This window comes from Heliconius melpomene, chromosome 10, assembly GCF_056956725.1.
Source record: "Heliconius melpomene rosina isolate 202511_hmr_F chromosome 10, ASM5695672v1, whole genome shotgun sequence".
NCBI classification, from domain to species: Eukaryota; Metazoa; Arthropoda; class Insecta; order Lepidoptera; family Nymphalidae; genus Heliconius; species Heliconius melpomene.
In genome coordinates, this window is record NC_140398.1 from 8,740,549 (window position 1) to 8,760,400 (window position 19,852).

Sequence of the window (19,852 nt, forward strand, 5' to 3'; positions counted from 1 at the left end):
AGAGATACATATATATAATTATATATACATTCAATTACACATTTGAAGCCGTCGTGTTGTAGCGGCACTGCGTCTAACTGTAAACGCGACTGTTGTATGTTCGATTCCTACGGAGAAATGCATAGCAGAATAAGCAGAGAATCTATCATAATATGTTATAAGAAATAATTAAATAATAATTCGAAGAAAATAGAAAACTCTACCCATAAACATTTCACTCCGTTCTCCATTTTCGGACCAAATTTGTAACATTATGTGTTAAATTAGTGGAACGTATCGACGGGCAAGGAATACATTTCAAATATCGAAGTGGCATTATATTGAATTCTATTGTTAAATACATAACACAGAGGGAAAGAAATAAAAGCATGTTACGAAGCAGATCATTGTAACCTAGCGGCACAGTAAAAACGAGGGCTGTAGGTTTGATTTCCACTTTGGGGAATGAATTATTTCTTTTAATTAAAGAGAACACACAGTATTGAAGTTCTGATACTCAACACGCACTGTCTCAAAAAGTTAGGTGGTGGTTTTAACAATAAGTTCCCTGTGCTTATTCTTATGTGAGATACAGCGTCAGGCTAAAAAAAAAAAGAAAAAATCTTTTCATTTATTTAGTTAGGTTTCCATGTTTCTAGAGAATGAAAATTGCAAATGAAAGTTTGTAATGGAAAGGACCAACCATGTCAATATAGGGTGTTTACTCAGTTACCACCATAAAGGTATGTTTTCCGCTATTACCGTACATGTCTCTTTAATGTCATTCGATAAAGAGCATTGATCACACTCTCGCCTCTATGCCTGTAAGTGTATTTTTAACCTATTTGTAACATTGATTCTCATTTATACAACAATCATTTATAAAAAATCTCAGGATGCAGGAAGACGACCCGTGGAGGTATCACGCTCAAATTCATGTCAAATATACGGATCTAAAGCCCCTTGAAGCATAGAGCCTATCAAGCTTCTAAATCAACACAATCAAAAGATATCAACATTTTTTATGCACTAACACTAAACTATAGGATACTTCCCGTGGACCTACACTTATGAAATATGGCACGAAGTGAGAGCTCACTCACTCACACACAAAGGAACGAAAATTTATAAGCATTCCGAAAGGTTTCGGTGGTGGGCAAGTCTGACTGAGACTAAATTGTTTTTTTTAATGTGTTATTAAATGAAAGTTAATAATTAAATTGAATATGTAATTATCTACTACACAATTGCATAAGCTATACATATATGTAGTGTGTAATTTAACACACTTAATGAAGAGGCAGACAACCATTAGCACGGCACAGCACAGGTCTCATTGTAGCACTAATGAGGACATATCAGATCGATAACTCGATATAGCACGCCCATTGTGTTAACGCGACGGCCGATTTAATCTAAATGTTCAATTTCCGAAACCATCAATGGCGGATTGGATCTAAATGAGTATATTCATAATTGAATCATAATAGATTCATGTTTAATACTTTAATGAAAGAAGATATATTTGAGAACTGTCGTAACACAGCTATATAGCGCCGTACTGTAAAGGCGACGCTTGTGGGTTCGATTCCTACTCGGGAAAGTTATTTTTATTTCCTCGCCTTAGTAACAAAACAAAGCCCGGCGTTGAGTTCCGCTGAAGCTGAAAAAGTGAAAGTGAATAAAAGATGAAGCTGAAAAAGAAATGTCACTTATTTATTACACAACACATCGACTGCAGTATCACCTACCCAGAAAAAACTCAAAATTACATTCAAATTAGTCCAGCCGTTTAAGTGAACCATATACTCGTACATAAGAATCATTATTGTATATACCTAGTTGCCTTTCAAAGACTTTAGTTTATTAACATTTCAGGAAGGGCAGCGAGCAGCAGTTGGCAGAGAGTGGAGAAATGGAGTTAATTATAGGTCCATGCTGAAATTGTTAAAGATAAGAAAATATATATACATAAAGTTACATAAAATGTACGTGTAAAGTTGGCGTGCCGTTAAAATAAATAACAATTGTAATCTCTAGTTACTCCGTACCGATAACAACGCAAAGTAAAACCAGGCGTAGCACGAAGGCTTCCAGATAAATTTACGTACTAACGATTTATTGTTCCGCGGATGGTGTTTAGGAATAGTAAATAGATATATATTCGCGATAAGCTCACAGAATGATAGCCGCATTGCGCTTGTCCAACCTCAGGTAGAACTTAACTAATTTAAGTTTATTTAATGTTAAATGCATTTTAATATATGTAAGATGAAAAAGGATAAGAAGAATATTGTTTAAGTTCTTAATTTTGCTCTTTAAATAGAATTATTTTTTTCTTATAGAATTCTTTTTTCCTTTAGATAAGTAATAAAGGAAAATAGGATTTGGATACTTAAAATGAAAACTAAAAAGTAAATTTGTTTGTGATATTTCTTGTTTTTGAGTTATTAAAAATGCTACTATATCACTTTTTAGCGTAAAATTCACTATCCTGGTTCCATAATATATTGACTTTATTGATTTAATTATTTTTTGGAGAAGAATCGAGTATGGAATGCATAGAACTAAAGGAGCTAGATGTAATTCCAAGTTCTTTATTGAAATTTCTTGAAAGAATTTCAATTTAAATTTATTGAAACAATTTTAAAATTATGTACTTCTCCTCTTCTACTCTCCAGAACAGTAATAAAAACTAAATAGCGGGAGCTCATCGGGATATATTATTGCAGTATAAAATCTATGTAGTCCAGAACTAGAAGTAAAACTAATTTAGTTTAATGGATAAAGTAAAGACATGAAAAAGGTAAGATTTGAAAAAGTTTAATTACATAAAATAAAAATAAAAATGAAACCATGCATGTGTGTTTTCCACTTTCCACCGAATTGTTAAGACATTGCGCGTTGGACGGCGGAATTTAACACCGCGCTGTGTCGTTACCAGAGCAAGGAAATGAAAATATTAATTTAAATTTGATTTATTGTTATATAAAGTATAATATTTTGATATCTTAAATATCTCTCCAAGGAAAAATGTTTACCCAGTGATAGCCAAACGACACGAGATAAAATCTTACAGAATTATTAATTACACATTATATGTATGCAATATGAAACCAGTAAATCATAAATGAATAGTAATAGGTTTTATTTAGGAACACTATATTAAAATACTTCCAAGCTCCTACAGACACGTGCAGCAGATTCAAGTAATTAATAAAGTTTTAATTATCGTCATAATTTACCTACGTAAGACGTTTATATGCTGCCTCGTTAGTCCTTTACCTATGTTTACTATACGAGTTATATTATAAATTGGCGTTACAAAAATGGATTTTTTTTAAGTGTAAAACCTATTATACTCAAATGGTATTTACTTTGTTAACTCGCAATTCTCACCTACAGAGAGAGATTACCCGACAATGACGTTATATTTAAAAATTATAAATTTATACGTGACTATCACAATTTGGTGTGTATTAATAAATAAAAGCTTTTAATCATGAATTCGCGTCGTATGTCATAAACGATTCGCTATTAGCCGTAATGTTTTACGCCATCAAATAAATATTCCACTTTGGTTTTCAAATACTGCTAGAAATATGAACCAGATTAAATTCTGTGTGCCAGGTATTTTATACAAGTATATAAGTTATTAGTTTTGCGGTTTGTAATATAGATATGTGTGTGGTTTAAACTTAGAATATTGAAAGTAAATCTGATTCTGAATGTAACAGTTGCTATAAACCACTTTTTTTTTGTGTGACTTCTTAATAATGCATCTACAATCTACATTATTATAGAAGTATATGAAACATAACATTTTAATGAAATTAAAAATGGTGTTTTTAATTATGTAAAAAAAGCTCATATGGATTTATGACTTTAAGATAAGGTATACGGTACAAGCCTGTGGTTACCTTATATACCAGTGAGTTCTGATAACCTTTAAAAAAACTAAAGATATATACCTACGTCCAGATAAGCACTAATCAAAAATCTATCATGGCTAGAGATTTCATGGCATTCCGTATAAAATAGCTAACATATACAGAAATAAAACATTCATAATTAAAATAATTACAATTTATTTTGGATTCGCTATTCTATTAAATAAACGCTATCTATCGAAACTGCAGCACCCTACAAAGTTACTATCAGTGAAGTGCCTGGAGTGGGCACTAATTGATACTCATCCGTATTCAGCAACCAATGTTAATATATTTACTATGTTATATCTCTATATATTTTAAAATATGCATATTATATTACATAATGAAAAAAGATATTAATTATTTTCAATTAACTTTTTTATGACATAAAAAAAGCTCTTAAGACATTACAGATCCTTGAAAAGAAAGCATACAAACGCAAGGTAAAGGAAAATGAAACACAAAATATTCTTATACTATAACTATACTTAAATAACAAATAGTCGCGCGGTGAGATCACTGTTGTTGCTGTGGGGGAGCGAGGCGTAGCGCCAGGAGGAGGATGTCACGTTTCTCCTTTGGGAAGCGCAGTTCTCGAGCTGCTAGCCTCGCTGTCTGTAGTTCTAGTTCTGCCCTTGCTAATTCACTTCTTAATACGCCACCACCCTTGGCCACAGCTTCTCTTTCCCTGGAAGCCCACTCGCGCGCCATCTGTTCACGCATCACGTCGTCCAAGGTCCGAGCCGAGTAGTGCGCGACCACCTCCTGCCTCGAACATTGCTGCTCCCGCATCGCTCTTAGCGACCCGTTCCAATGCAACAGCTGGAACACTGTCATCAGCTCCTGGAACTCTAGCATTGTGCGATCCTTGTTCGCTTCTAGCATGAATCTGTGGGGAGTTTATGACGTTTAGTTTTGAATATAAGTGAGATGTTATTAATGTATACAGAATTACAAGAATTTCCAATGACTTTTTATATTTATAACAAAAAAAATTACATTCGATTATATCTCTACGCACAAAATATTCATAACATTCTCCTTTGTGTGTTTTTCATTCAACGTGACATTGGCGAAGTGATTAGTGCTGAGCTGGCACGCTCGGATCGCCATAATTAAAGAACAACAACAACAAAATATTCATAAAATGGAAAGATGTGGAGTGTGCAAAGAGGAAAGATTGAGACAAATACGTACCTAAAAGCAGCTATCCCGGGATTAGGGTCCTGGTGGCGTGCCGCGTCTCCAGCGAAGGACGCGCGTGCCTCCGCTACTGCCTTCTCGATGAAGTGCTCAGATATCCGCCGTGACTCGTGCTCGTTAAACACGCTGTTCATCAGCGCGATCTTGGCAGCGCTGCGCCGCGCCTCGGCTTTTGTAGGGCTATTCTGTTTAAAAAAATATTATATTACTACTTATAAAAAGATTAAGTTGTTGAGTCATAATGCCAATCCTATTTAATCTAATTTCACAAATAGCATGGAGAAATTTTGTTCGTAGTCTTGCAACGTTAAACAAAAAAATAACATATAGTTTTGAAGACAGAAAAAGAGAAAAATGCTGTAAAGTAGTTACTTTTAAGCATTGAAAGATTAGCTAATCTTTGTACCAAGCAAAAAACTGAAAAATAAAGCAAAAAAAAGTATAAGTACCGCCTAAATCTAGATAGATATCTTTTATATAAGGCATCGATAAAAATCATTAGAAAATCTATTCTCTAAACCTAAACAATATAGACTATCATAAATAATTTCATTAAGGTAAACAAAGTAAAGTAATATTACCTGAAAGCTGCCAAAGCAAGCTCCGCCTGGCAGCGTCACATAGCACACGTAGGGTGGACGCGCCGCCGGCACGGACTCGTAAATGACAAGCGCACTGCTGCCGCCGTTCCCGGCACTGCCATTTCTCGCAGCTTTCGACTGCCAGAAACGTTGCAATGCCTCTACCACGTTCACAGTCGGCACACCGTCCGCTGCGGATGAGATATCTGTATTTAAGGGAAATTTTATTAATATTTAATATTCTTTTTTTTTTTTTGAGAAATATCTCTATTAGGGAAAAGACAATCTATCTTTGTCATAATTTGACTTGAAGCTTAAGGAGAGAAAAAAAGGCTTGATAGTAAATTATACATTTCATATCATGTTAATCTCAATAATTTATCATAAGTGCTACTTTAGAATATTAATTTGAAGAAATAAATACAAGTAATTGGAATTTTTAAAAAATATTGATAAAAAGCCCAATTATTATGCTTATAGTATACACATATTATGTACATAAAATGTAAATATCTATACATAAAATATACATGTCTAAATTCAAATTATGAACTTATCAATTATCCATACTGCAAACCACTAATTACGATAGCAATTTGGATGCAATCAACCAAGCCTTTCCCATGTTAGCGCACAACGCGGTATACTCGTACTCGTATGACACGAAATTTCGATCTGTAATTTTGCATAATTTATGTAGAGGTGCGCCGATGGTTTAATTAAATGTAGCTCTTATGATAAAAATATATATTTTTTACACCTTTTTTTCTTTTTTTTTTAGCGTCACCATTTGCACCACGTATAAGAAAGTAATGAAAAGAACCTAATAATAACCTTCCTTCGTTACGCTTTGAGAAAGTCCCGAATTCAGCCGGAGAGACGAGACCAAGGTGGAGAATATACTCGTATCTATAAACTTAATGCAGCCTACTATAAGTTCTATACAAGTTGTTGATAAGTTAATATCAAACATTTTATGATGAAATGTCTACATAGACCAAATAAAATGCAGAAGCTGCGAACAATTATTATTATTATAGCTTTTATATTTTTGAAGAAAAATACTATTTTCGTCCTTTTTTTCACTCAGTATTATTATATCGTCATTTCAATATATGAATCGCTTTTGATTAATTTCACTTTTTTAAAGCTTTTTAGTTTTCAAGAAAAACTGAGATTTTTTTATTTTTATTACATTATAATGGAAATTTATGCTTGACTTTCAGCTTTTGTAATGAACTTAGTTTTTATTCGCCAAATACTACGTAACTACAGAACTTTAATAATATTAATTCATCCTTTTTATTATTTATCTCTGGTTTATTATGAGAATTCGTAATTTAATATCCATTAGAATTCTACTTCAGGCTTTTTGAAGCTTATACGGACTTGTGCTACGATTCGTGAATAATGTTAATATGCACATTAAATAACTTTAGTAAATGTTTGTTGAAAATATTAGTTTATTATTAAATTACATAAAATGTTCCGTACATTTTTCATAATATAAGAAAAACATAATTACTTTAATTTTATTCTAGACTAGCGACCCGCTTGCGACTTCACAACTTGAACTACACAATTATTTATTTAGTAATCTAAATTACTTTCGTGTTCTAATTATATTATCATATATCAAAGACAATATTCATACAATTAAAACAAAAATTTCAGCAAATTTAATAAAATAGTTATTTTGTAGCAATTTGTCGAATAAAATTCTTAATATTTAAATAACATTTTTATTTATCAACCAATTAAATTCATAAAATAAGCACTTAATGAAGGAAAGCTTGCTAGAATACAATAGTGAAAACAGTATTTAAATAGGTTAGGCCATTTCTGAACTTAGCGTGCATTAATGCACAGTACATATTATGAACCTAATAATCATCAAACAAAACTTATATTAAGATTATTTCATTATTTTTTACTGTCTCACCACTTTAAATTTAATTCTTTTAAAATTATAGCGAACCTGTCAGCAAAAAGATAAGATACCTGACATGCGAAGTTATAGATGTGATTGCATATCAATTAACGTGTGTTTCTTCTTAATTATGTATATTTTTTATTTCTAATTCTTATAAGGCACTGTGTAGGTGGTGGTGTGATTTAAATTAATATTATTGCATGTTTCGTTACATTATGCAAATGATAAAGATTTATCTATTTCTATTTTAGACATTTCAATTACAGTCGTATTTCTATGTTAAATATTTTAATAGAAATAATTGTGAGTACAATTCTCGCTCGGGGTAGACAACAAAACAGAACGAAAATTTCGCGGTGCGTAGGGAATGGAGTGTCTTAACACTAGATTCCCTCTACCTACCCAGCTATAAGTGGGACAAAGATTGCAAAACAAAACTGTTACTCTTATGTAGTAAAAGTGGAAACTACATCCCTATCTTATATATTTCACACGGCAATCTTGTATATGAACCTCCGCAAGTTCTGCGAATTAGAAAGTTTTATTGCTAGGCAAGTGAAATCTAATTTGTTGTACCAAGATATTAATTGTAGTTGATATGTGTACGAGTATGGTGTATTTGAACCACATTCCAGTAGTAGTAATTAAAATGATCCGGGTCAGAGATTCTCTTGATGTTCATTTGTAAGTCTTATTGAAATAGTTAGTGCGGTGGAATCTGTAAGGTCCAGCTAAGTTTCAAATCTATATTTTCATTATAATAGAAGATAGACAGTTATCTTATCTTATCTACGGTAACATCTAGTGCGACGGTTATGGGTTCGGTCCCGTTCGGGGAATGAATCATTCTTATTTTTCCGCTTTAGCAACACAAAATACAGGGAAACTCATTCCACCACTCAAAACCCATTGTCTCAAAATCAGGCAACTTAGAACATAATTGATTTTTTTTACAATTTTCTTAACTATACACAAATGATTCACTTATATCTAAAAAATATTTAATTTATAGTATTATTTAAATCAAATAAAGGCATAATCTTAATAAACATCCTTAATATTATGTGTTAACAACGCCAAGTTTTTCTTCGCTGATTTTATAATTAACATTCAACATGCTCCTAACAGTTTTATTCTTTCCATTTTTTTTATTTTATTTTAACACTTTAAGAGCCTCAACGCCGACTTCATTAATAAAAGTCTTAATTGAGTAAATCTCTTGTAAACTAAAATAACTTCTTTTCTTAGTATAATGGCATTAAATAGTGAATATTATACATTTATATCTAAATTGTATGCTCGCATATTATTTAATTAAACAAAATAAAGATTTCCTGTCATTAATTTAATAATATTAGCTGAGTAAAAAAATATATTAAAAATTAATTTTGGTTAACAATATTTTTTAGTATATTTAAACAAGCATAATATGCTAATGTAATTATCATTACCTACAATTTAGTTTAATTAATATTTTATCACATTTGCAGGTTTTATCTTCTAGTGTTTTCGATTACGTGAATGTGAAGCAGAAGGGTTGGCCTTATTTTTAGACAAAGGAAGATAATTTTAAATTAAATATATTTAGCTACGCCTTCACAGTACAGTTGGGATGTATCAGATTTGACTCTAGAGTTTTGGATTTTTGCAACGTAATATTATTATCAAATTTTCGGTTTTAATTTAAGCTAAGGCTCTTTATTTTATGAATATTCATATATTTCGGAATTTTACGTGTCTTACTATAAATAGTCTATAATTTGAAAGCGAAATACCTTAAATCTAGTGATGGCGCAAAGGCACTAGCGTGTGACTATAAACGCGACAGGTTGTGAGTCCAAATCTCACTCAAAGAAATTAAATATTTAATATTTTCACTTTCTTCACGCTGCAATGCAAAATGCAAGTTGCCTATAAATATTATTAAAAATATTTACAATATTAGATAGTTTCTCACAGGAAATCCTATTTATATTAAAGCTGCGACTAGATTGCTGCTAGGGAGTTCTATGACTTCTAGAAATTTTAAGAAAGTTTCTGGGAAAAGGAAAACCGGCGGTAGAAGAAAGTCATGGCTAAGGAACATCAAAGAATGGACTGGAATTAAAAACGCTGTAGATTTAATTCATTTGGCTAGGGACAGGACCAAGTATGCGAAGTTGACTGCCAACCTTCACTAGTTGGAGAGGCACTTTAAGAAGAAGAAGAAACCCCCGAGTAAGATTCGCACCTACAACCGCGTTACAGTCACACCTTCGTGCCTCTGGGCCACGACGAGCTCTTTTTTACTCTAGGTCATGTATTTTATTACTGTCTCTTTAAAGTAAATAAAATAATAATATGTACCTATAATATTATTATAAAACAGTCTTCAATATTCCAATATATTAATATACCAAAACCAATATGAGCGATTGTGACTGTTTGCGGGACGTGGTACAATGTCTCTTAATAATATGGTAAGGAAAATTATATTTAGCGCACGTCCGACGATGCGTATCGAATCACCGATGACTTCTCGATATAAGCGTGAGGCTGCATCTCCCTCGGAGCTTTTGCTGTTTGTTTTGTAGATGGGTAGCCCTTCGCGTTTAATAGGTTACTCTTAGTATTGTAATGTTTTGTAAGGTTCGGTTGTAAGATCGACTCCCAATTGACGGAGTTAAATATTTTATATTTTCACATCCTCGGTCTGCTAACGAGACAAACAAAACACAGCATCTAGTACCAACACTCAGCACTCATTGCCTCAAAAATTCAAGGGGTTGTCTTAACCCAGATCCTCTCTGCCTACCCTACTATGGGGAAATATACGACGATGACCTCAATATTAATTATATATACTAGAGTTTCAAATGGAAACAAGGCAGGCCACAATATCACCTACTTCGTCAAATACGTGAATATACGTACAAACACACGCCTATGTTTAGGTCGAAGTTTGATTAAACTTGTCAATATTTTTTAAAATTAAAGCGCTAAAAAGCTAAAAACGAGGAAATATTAAAAGAATTTATAATAATAATTTTGTTTTTTTATTTATTACATGCGTTTACATGAATAAATACAATATCCTCTATACATTTTAAAGTGCCAAATCTGGATATTCTACGGAACGAGGAAGGAACAACTTTAAAAACATTCGCCAAATCACATAACTAGAGTCAATTTAATATTTCATTGAACTCAACGCTTTTATCCATTTGAATTTTGTTAGATAAAGTCTTAGAATTGATTTGCAAATAGAGCTTCATTTTACCTAATACCTTTGAATATTAATAAGAGAATTAATAGACTTACAAGAGAGGAGCGAACAAGATGGTATCAAAAGTTAATATTACAGCTTATTTTTAAATTAAGAGGTAAATAAAAATATAAGGCACATTTTAGTTCACAAAAAGTTTATCCATACATTAACTATTGCGCATTTCCACATAGTAGAGAGACTCTAGTGACAAGATATTCCGTTCGTCACTTAACGTCCAAATTCAAGACATGGTGTCTTGAGTGGCGGGAGTCTACACAGGAATTTGTCACGCACTTGCACTGAACGGGAACACTTTCCCAGAGCTTGGATCGAACCCACACCCATTACGTTTACAATCAGTTGCTGTAGCACTTCGCCCCGATGGCCTCTATATCATACAATAACCTCTTTACAATAATTACCTAACAAGCTCACGCGTATTTAAAAATTCAGCGGAATCCGATAAGAAACTGGTTCTAAATTTACTTGCAACAAAGCAACGAACTCATAATCTTTTAATATATAGGTAGTTGTCTATTAAAATTGTATATTTATTCAAGGCCAAAATATTTTGATAACTTCGCTGTGTGGAAGTGAGGTGCAAAAAGTTTATACATATATATTGTATGTGTATACATATGTTGTATTTGTATGAGTTTTAATATTTATATTTCATACTGTTGATATTGGCTTTAAGCGATATTTTAAATATTATCGGTGACATCACATACGGATAATGTCACAAGGATATTGTCAAACAGTCATTACACATTACATTATGTGTTTAAATATGTAAATGTACATTTATAAAATTCTTCTTTGACTGAAGGTTTTTTTAGCTTCACGCCGACTCCCACACAAACCAAGCTGAGGAACCTGGGAACCTAGTCTTAGGACAGTCCGTTCCCCCTTCAGACGTTTCCGTTCTCTAGTTTCCGCCGAACTTTTGAAACATTGAATGTCGAGTGACAGAAAACAATGCCGCGCTTTGACTGGCTAGTACAGAAAAGAATAAAAAGTATTAAATATTACATTTCCCCGTATGGGAATCGAACCCACAAACGTCGCGTTTACAGGTGGAGGCTTGTACCCCTGCGGAAAGACGGCCTACTTAACTAATGGGTTTAGAAGTGATATTTGGCATGTAGGCTTATTAGAAATTGAAAGAATACGACAAATTATACGAGAGGACTTCTCGAAATTCTTATTGGAACGGGAAAAACGGTATTTTCAATTTTACGTCAACAGTAGTATTAAGCAGTATTGGTATGTGCACACTACAGTCTTTTGTTTACTATTTAAAAATGTGTTTCTAATATCAAATCACTAGTAAGTAACGTTACATTCTTTTATTTGTCCTTTTTAGACACAAAAAAAGCATCAAAACTCATCTGGCTAAAAATACATACGTAATACTCGTATCTATATAATAATAATAATAATATTTAAGCTGTAATAGTTGTTTGAGTTCTGAATACATATTTTAAAACATATATCTTAAAAAGATATACTGTTTTATTTTGTTATAATAAGAAAATATATAAGCAAAATGTCAGTTAATACAAAGTTAGTATTTAAAGTTAATGACAAGTGAAATCTAGCATCTTACACAGATTTACGCGCTAGAGGGAAGGTGCTCGGTAATTAATTTTATCGACAACATCACAGAGACTCGGCACCATAATTCAATTGTGACCTCAATTTCCCTAATCTCGATGCAAAGATTAAATATTCGCGTTGAGTAGAAACACTTTGCATAAGGTAAGTAGGTAATGTCTTTATAATATTATTTTGATTATACAAAATCTATTATACGGTACTATAAAAAGAAAATATTTTTAAGCTATCATATCGATTTTTTTAACTTGAAATATATGTAAGAATTATCGTTGCCATTCTTACATACTTTTAACGGATTCTAAAAATATTATTAATACGTCATGACTTTCATTGTTGCTTATTTTTAGGGAATCTATCTAATTATCATTATACTCGTACTTATCTAATAAATATAATAATTCATTTGTTTAACAAATGCGACTTAAATCCACTTAATTTGTTTTTAGTTTACGTGAACTACGCGACGTTGTCAAATTGAAATTACATTATATACAGCTGATATAAGAAAAGTAACTTTGCCTTCAAAATATATATTCGTATCCTTTTTATCGTAGTACGATAAAACTTTATCTACACTCAAAGAGATGAACTCGCAAATACAAACTAACTGAAACCTTTTATCTCTTCGCCTACGTCGCGCCGCGCCGTAGTATTGCAGGAGGCGCGAACAAGTTTACACAAGAGTAAATTCGATCACGAGAAATTTAAGGGTATTTGAGATTTGGTGGAAATTTGTCGAATCATTATACGTATATTTACATAGTGCTATATTTTCTTTGTATAATATACTAATATTACAAAATTGTAGAGATTGTTTAGTTGAACGTTCGAACGATCTCAGGAACTACTGGTTGGTTTACGTGTTGGATAGTCTATTAATGCAGGAAACCTATACATGTTTTTTCTTACATGACCGTAATAGGTACGACGCACTTAGAATTTATCATAATTGTGATATAACAATATAATTCAATATTTTGTAATATCATAGCTCTGTTCCGCACATAGCAGGATAGACAGAGCGAACATGGGAACCTAGAGTCAAGACACTCCGTTCCCAATAGCTTATAATGTAACTCTATAAAATCTGATTAATTATTTATATAAATATATATAATAATTATTTATATATAAATTAATTATTTACGTTTTTCACACTCTAACCTTTTGTAAATTTTTTTAATAAAATTTTTCGTTGAAAATTGTGTATTCCGGTCTCCTTACTATGTGATAGCTAGATATAAATAAAACCTTTAGCAGATATGTTATTTGAAAGCTCGCCCACACCGTACGCTGTTGCTCGACACAAGCATGTTTATGCAAGTTGATATCGATTTTGCAATTTTCAATATTTTTTGTACCGTTTTTTGTTATTATACTATCATAATATATACTATCATAACGTTGATTTAGTAAGTTATGCATTTTTAAGTTTTTTTCTTATTTTTTATTTGTGTATTTTATGAATACTAATTAATATTTCTTAAGTTTAAATCTTAAGTTTTTGAAAATAAAAATAAATATGTAAAAATATATTTCTTGGAGTAATTGTGCCTAACAAATATTTATATCCTACGAAAATCAAATCTGTGACTTAAAATACCATTTTACCACACATCATCATCGTCTTTCATAAAAAAAAAACAAGTTTGATATAAAATCAAACAAAAATTCAAAATACACCTACATTCATTAAGAATAACGACAATTTAATTAATTATGTTAAAGTAAATAGATAAACCATTTCCTGGCACCGTTCGTTCGTAGAAAACTTAGAATTGGCAAATATTAAAATGAGCTGGCCGAGGCGCGGAGTGAACAACCGATAGCATATTTTTTTGTACACGAAACTGGTGATCATTTAATGACAGCGATCAGAATTAAATTATTTAACATTTGTTCTTTATGCGAGATGAAAAAAACCGGACAAAAAGAGGACAGATGTTTTTGTTCACGATATAACGAGATAATGAGCGTAAAAGGAAGACTTGTAGAGTAATGTCGTATTTTTTATAGAACTAATCTGATATTGTTCGATTAAATGGGTTTTAAAACTTCTATAATAGAAAACTAAATATATAAGCGATTTGATTTGATTTTCAAAATAGCACTTTTAAGGTTTATCTTGGATAGAAGAATTAGTAGATAGAACTTAGTATCAAGATACTCTGTTCTTCGCTTCCCGCCGTGATTAAAAAAGTTTTTTTTCATTTTCACGCTGCATCCCGAGGATACCAGGGCAAGAATAGGGAACTTGGGGACCCAGTGTTAAAATACTTCCATTTCTCACCTTCCACTGAATTCTGGAGGTAGTGCTTGTTGAGTGGTGGAACTCAACGCCGCGCTTTGCCAGAGCCAAGTAATGAAAATATTACATATTTAATTTCCTAGAGGAGGAATCGAACCCACAACCTATCGCGTTTGCGACCCCACGCGCGTGCCCCTGCGTCATGACTGGCTACAAAGAAGTAAATAATATTCACATTAAAAAATTAACCGCTTATATAAGTTACAATACAACAATTTTGAAATCCATTCTATTCTATTTATGAAGATCTCCAAGTAAATCCAGACAACTTTACCTACAAAGCCATACAGCCATACAGAATATAATACAGGTGTAGTATGACTCACACGGTTCATCTAAAAATAGCCTCCAGAAACAACGTATAGAGCTGACTGTTTACAAATACAAGACATTAGCGACGACTTGAGCGTAATTTAATTATATGCCTGTAGGAATTAACGGGGTGCTGATGAAGAATGGTTACAGCCTGCAGGAATGGGTACTTAGCCTCAAATGTATGGGCTTGGAACCGCATTACTTTATGGACCTGCCTTAAGTTTCATTTAAACGTTTATTATCGTTTCCATATATTGAGAATACTGTTTTTTTATGGAGAATAAAATCTCAAATGATTAAATTAAATCATAAAATATACCTATATAGAAAACTGATCTAACTAAATATATTCTTTTAACGACATTTGCGCAAATATGATTCCGATTATAGGTTGAAAGTTAGTGTGTTATTTGTATGAGAGAGGTTTTCCTTCGATCTTAATAGCTGTTTTGTGTATTGTACTCTTTGTAGAGTAAAATAATGCGATAAAAGAAGAGAAGATAGAGGAGAAGGCTAGGTTCCCTTTGCTTATCCTGCTATAATTTGCTCATATGTACAAAATATTGACAACATGATTAAAAATTCTAAACAACAAAACGGATAAGGATAAATCCTTCTCACGTGAAGAAAGCTGACTGTGCCATGGAATAACGGATTATCTATTTATTTTGTCACATAAATCTGTCCTAATGTCGCTGTCCGCAGATCGAGGATAGTCATTTATTAATACACTGTTCGTGATTCCAGCTCATACTTGTTTGTATCCTGGAGTTTTAACAATAAGCCGAATTAATAACTTAATTATTAACGCATTTTCTACAGTATTTACTCAATTTTAGACATTAGGCTTCGCTACGCATCTTGTAAACTAAGCTGACAAGAAAATATAAGCTGAAAGGCGCAGATGCACAAGCGAGTGACTGCGACGGTTGTGAGTTCAATTCCCTCTTGGTGAATGAAATATTTAACATTTGTATATTCTCTGGTATTAACTCTGGTAACCAGGTATTAGGTACATATAAACTACTAACACTTCATTAACAAGAGGCAAGAAATGACCAGTTTTGAGTGGAAGCCTAGTAATTTAATATATCTAAATATATTTTTATGTGTAATTATAGTCCATAAACGTAGAAAGCGAGCGTATTACAACTAATTGAGGTTCATCCACAATATGCAAATGTGAACTCGCACATCATTTCACATGGATTGAAAGGGTAATAAAATCATAATACAAACTTCAAAGCTCAATTAATATTAAAATGGGCAAACCACTTAAACTTTATTAGACATTAAGTTCGTGAAAGGTTTTCTCTTAATTTTCTGTAAAACTTAATTTTATTCGGGCTGAAACGGATTGCCTGTTTTATTTGGGCTGAAACGGATTGCCTGCCGGAGATATTTATCCATTTGTTTCAATGTATAATTATGTCCATAGAATTATAATTATCGAATACGGAAATTACAAGTGAAAATGTATTTGACACGGTATTTGAAATGAAATTAATATTAGCATATTCATTTAAGTACTACGTCGTTACATAAACATTATTCTGCCGATGCCTGGTACCACGGTTAGTACGCTGAGAAGCATTAATAGTTTAGTACTTTCAATAAAAGCGATATCTAAGAGAGCAAGAGTATATCTCAGAAAAACAAATTAAATATTAATTATACATAATGGTACATTAATGATTAAAAGTATTATCTGTTCTATAATAATATGCTAGTATCCTTTAGAAGTAATAAAAATGTCAAATTTTATAGAGAAAATATTATAATAATTTTAAATTATTTTTTCCTTTGCAATATGAAGAACTCACAGCCTCATTTTATACAAACTTGTAATATATTCCATCGTAAGTCTAACAAAATTTCAATGACTTCTATGTATGTAGCACAAGCGTGATGTAGTTAGAACGTTACCAAACAAAACCGTAAGCATGCTAGTGTTAGTTATTTATGTTCCCCGATACGAACGCAGATTTGCCACCCCATAACCCTTACTTCAAAATGATAGAACTAAATGTCTTTTCATAAAATTTTGTACGTATTCTAAAAATAATTAAAATATATTATGGCTAAGACACTCCGTTACTCATTTTCGACAGAGAGTGAGAGAGACAGAGACAGACATAAAATAAAAGAAAATAATTTTACGTTATTAATTATACATAGATACTAGTTTCATTTTAAATAAATAAAGCGAATAGGTTTGAAATATTAAAGTACACTACAATGTTGTTAGTTAGTTCGTTTCTGAGGAAATTATCTGAGTAAGCTCTAAAGCTCAAATGCATTATTTAAACAAGTTTACAGCATTTAACTTAGAATTTGCAGAGCACGCGAACTAAACGAAAGCCTTATGCAGTCTTTGTAATGAGGATGTAGTATAATCATTGATATCTAATTTTAGGTGTGGTAGCGCAGTAGAATAGCGATTATAAAGACGACAGTTTTGGGTTTGAATCCCAATCGGGAGAATCGTTATATTTTAATTAATTTCATTACTCATACATAATTACTAATTTAGTAAATTTAGTAAAATATTTCAGATAAACGAGAATATAATTTAATTTTAAAAAATCGTATCAAAATTTACAATATGCACACAACAATAAGCTACTTAACTAAGCTACGTTATTAAATTTTCATCAACCACCAATATTTCATTAATACCGCGTGCACACAATTCGAACTTTATGAAAACGGGAATTGTCAAACACCAAACCTTTGCGGTAAAGTGTGCCATAATACCGCATAATAAACTTAATTATTAATTAATGTAATATTTTATTAATGGCAGCTCGGGACTCACATCCTGGACTTTACCGCGGAGCGTTTTAAATAGGTAATTATTTGTGCATTATTAATGTTTTCACTGGGTGTTATTACTAAAATAATGTGAGAGTAAAATATAAAAGATCAGCTTTACCTTTTTTTTTATAGTATGCTGCATTTGAAAAAATGCAAACAATAAAATATAATAATTCTCTCTATATATCAACTTTCAAATAATTAAAATTATTGAGAAATTCAGATTGAGATCGAGACAAGTGACAAGTATTAACTTTGAGACATAACTAAGTTGATAGGTTAAAAGTTGCAAATTTGAGGTTTTGTTTACAAACATACTAATTTACCAAATTAATCTATAAGGAGCCTTCCTTAGATGTATGACAAAATCGCTTTCTTACGTCGACAAGTACTTATTAAGCATATAATGAAGGTTATCATTGAAATCAAAAAATAATGATAAGTTCTTTGATATAATGAAATCCTCTGATGATTGTAAGTGTAGTTAATATAAAACTTAAAACATTAAAGGTTTTCTATGTTAAAGCTTTATACCCTGAATTGATTAAAATATAACTATTCAAAATTCCTTAAGCACAATTTTAAGAAAAAAATATGAAATAAATAATTAATCAACTATAACATTGAACAACCACTTATACCACACACAAGTTAAAAAATTTAAACAGACTCGTAAGCTTGTACGCATTCACATCTATTTTTTAAAGACCAATTGACTCGTTTCAAGCGTACTGTCGAAACTTTGGTAATCTCTTTACTAATCTAGTTCACATTCGAGCTTTCTATAACCGGAACCGATGACGCGGGGTGATCAATAGCCATCAACATTAACGGTCACCCATCGAGTAACTGACCTCAGTTAACGCCACTTAACCTGCGTAATCGGTCAACCTGTGCAAATTACTAAACCGTTATTACATATCGTTTAACCATTTGTTAGTAATGGCCGAAACCAAATTGAATGTTACTTTGTTAATAATATATTTAGTATAGAGATGAGAACGGAGCTCGTGAAGTTGTCTCTGGTGAAGTAAATTAAAAGATTTAAGCCGTTTTATATGATTAAATGTATATTTTGAAATTTGAGCATTAATTAAAAAGTAAGATTATATTATTGTGTTATAATACGATTCAATAATAAGATGTTAAGTAAACAAAAACAAATAAGATGGAAAATATTAGTATCTAGAAGAGCTTTCAAAACAGTGAGCTTTTTATACATGAGAAATAATGTAACATTAGTGACAGACACAATAAAGGTTTAGAACAAAGGATGCAATTCGCGGTACTTGCAATGCTGACCTCGGTAGACGTCATCGTAGAGGGGCGCTAGCGAGTCGGGCGCTCCCCAGCGGGACGCCTCGGGGTACACCATGGGGCCTACGACATAGCTCGGCCAGCGTGCGTCTACGCCGGCGGCTGCGCGCGGACTGCCGATCTATACTTCAACGTCGAAGTACACAAACCTGTTCCCTCTCTTTCCCGCAGCGGCTCTCTCTCGCACTCCACCTCCCCCCGCGCCGCGTCGCCTGCCCCCGCGGTCCCCTATCAGCTTCACTTTCGCACGGTCGCGAACCCGTCGCGACACTAGTTTAATTGCAGCGGCTGCAGAACCGGATTTATTGTCTCCCGTCGATATCGCCGCTGTCATGGCACTCGGCCGCAGACGGACGGAAATTGTTTGTAAATTAACTGAAATTTTGGCATGGATGGTGAAATATTCTGAAAACATAAATAATACACAAAAACCTTTAGTTATAATTTTTAGATATTAGATTATATTTAATAACAAATATTAGATATAAGTTTCATTTAAAGATATTTTTATACCGAATTTTGCTAGTTGTTATATCTTTATTCTATAATAGTAAAGTACGTAAAAAGTTAGGCTTATTTAAACAAATAAAAAAAATATAA

The 19,852-nt window shown here is 32.2% G+C and overlaps 1 protein-coding gene across 2 annotated transcripts; it reads right to left on the reverse strand.

Annotated features, from left to right (window-relative positions):
* Positions 1–4,049: 4,049 nt before the first annotated feature.
* lft (Limb expression 1 family member lowfat) lies at positions 4,050–19,392 on the reverse strand. Of its 2 annotated transcripts, none has more exons than XM_085191744.1 (4): positions 19,238–19,392; positions 5,696–5,901; positions 5,109–5,299; positions 4,050–4,800 (listed from the first exon to the last, which is right to left on the reverse strand). In XM_085191744.1, exons 1-4 carry the CDS (start codon positions 19,308–19,310, stop codon positions 4,428–4,430), a joined length of 843 nt encoding a protein of 280 aa, XP_085047870.1. In that variant the 5' UTR covers positions 19,311–19,392; the 3' UTR covers positions 4,050–4,427. The 2 variants fall into 2 exon arrangements, with proteins under 2 accessions (XP_085047870.1, XP_085047871.1); XM_085191745.1 differs by having other exon boundaries at positions 5,696–5,886; positions 19,238–19,378.
* Between the last annotated feature and the right edge of the window lie 460 nt (positions 19,393–19,852).

Coding starts and splice junctions, on each gene's coding strand:
- lft (XM_085191744.1), bottom strand. CDS start 19,310: ATGGTGTACCCCGAGGCGTCCCGCTGGGGAGCGCCCGACTCGCTAGCG. Junction 5,300..5,695: donor CTTGCTTTGGCAGCTTTCAG/GTAATATTACTT, acceptor TTTTTTAAACAG/AATAGCCCTACAAAAGCCGA. Junction 4,801..5,108: donor CCCGGGATAGCTGCTTTTAG/GTACGTATTTGT, acceptor AACTCCCCACAG/ATTCATGCTAGAAGCGAACA.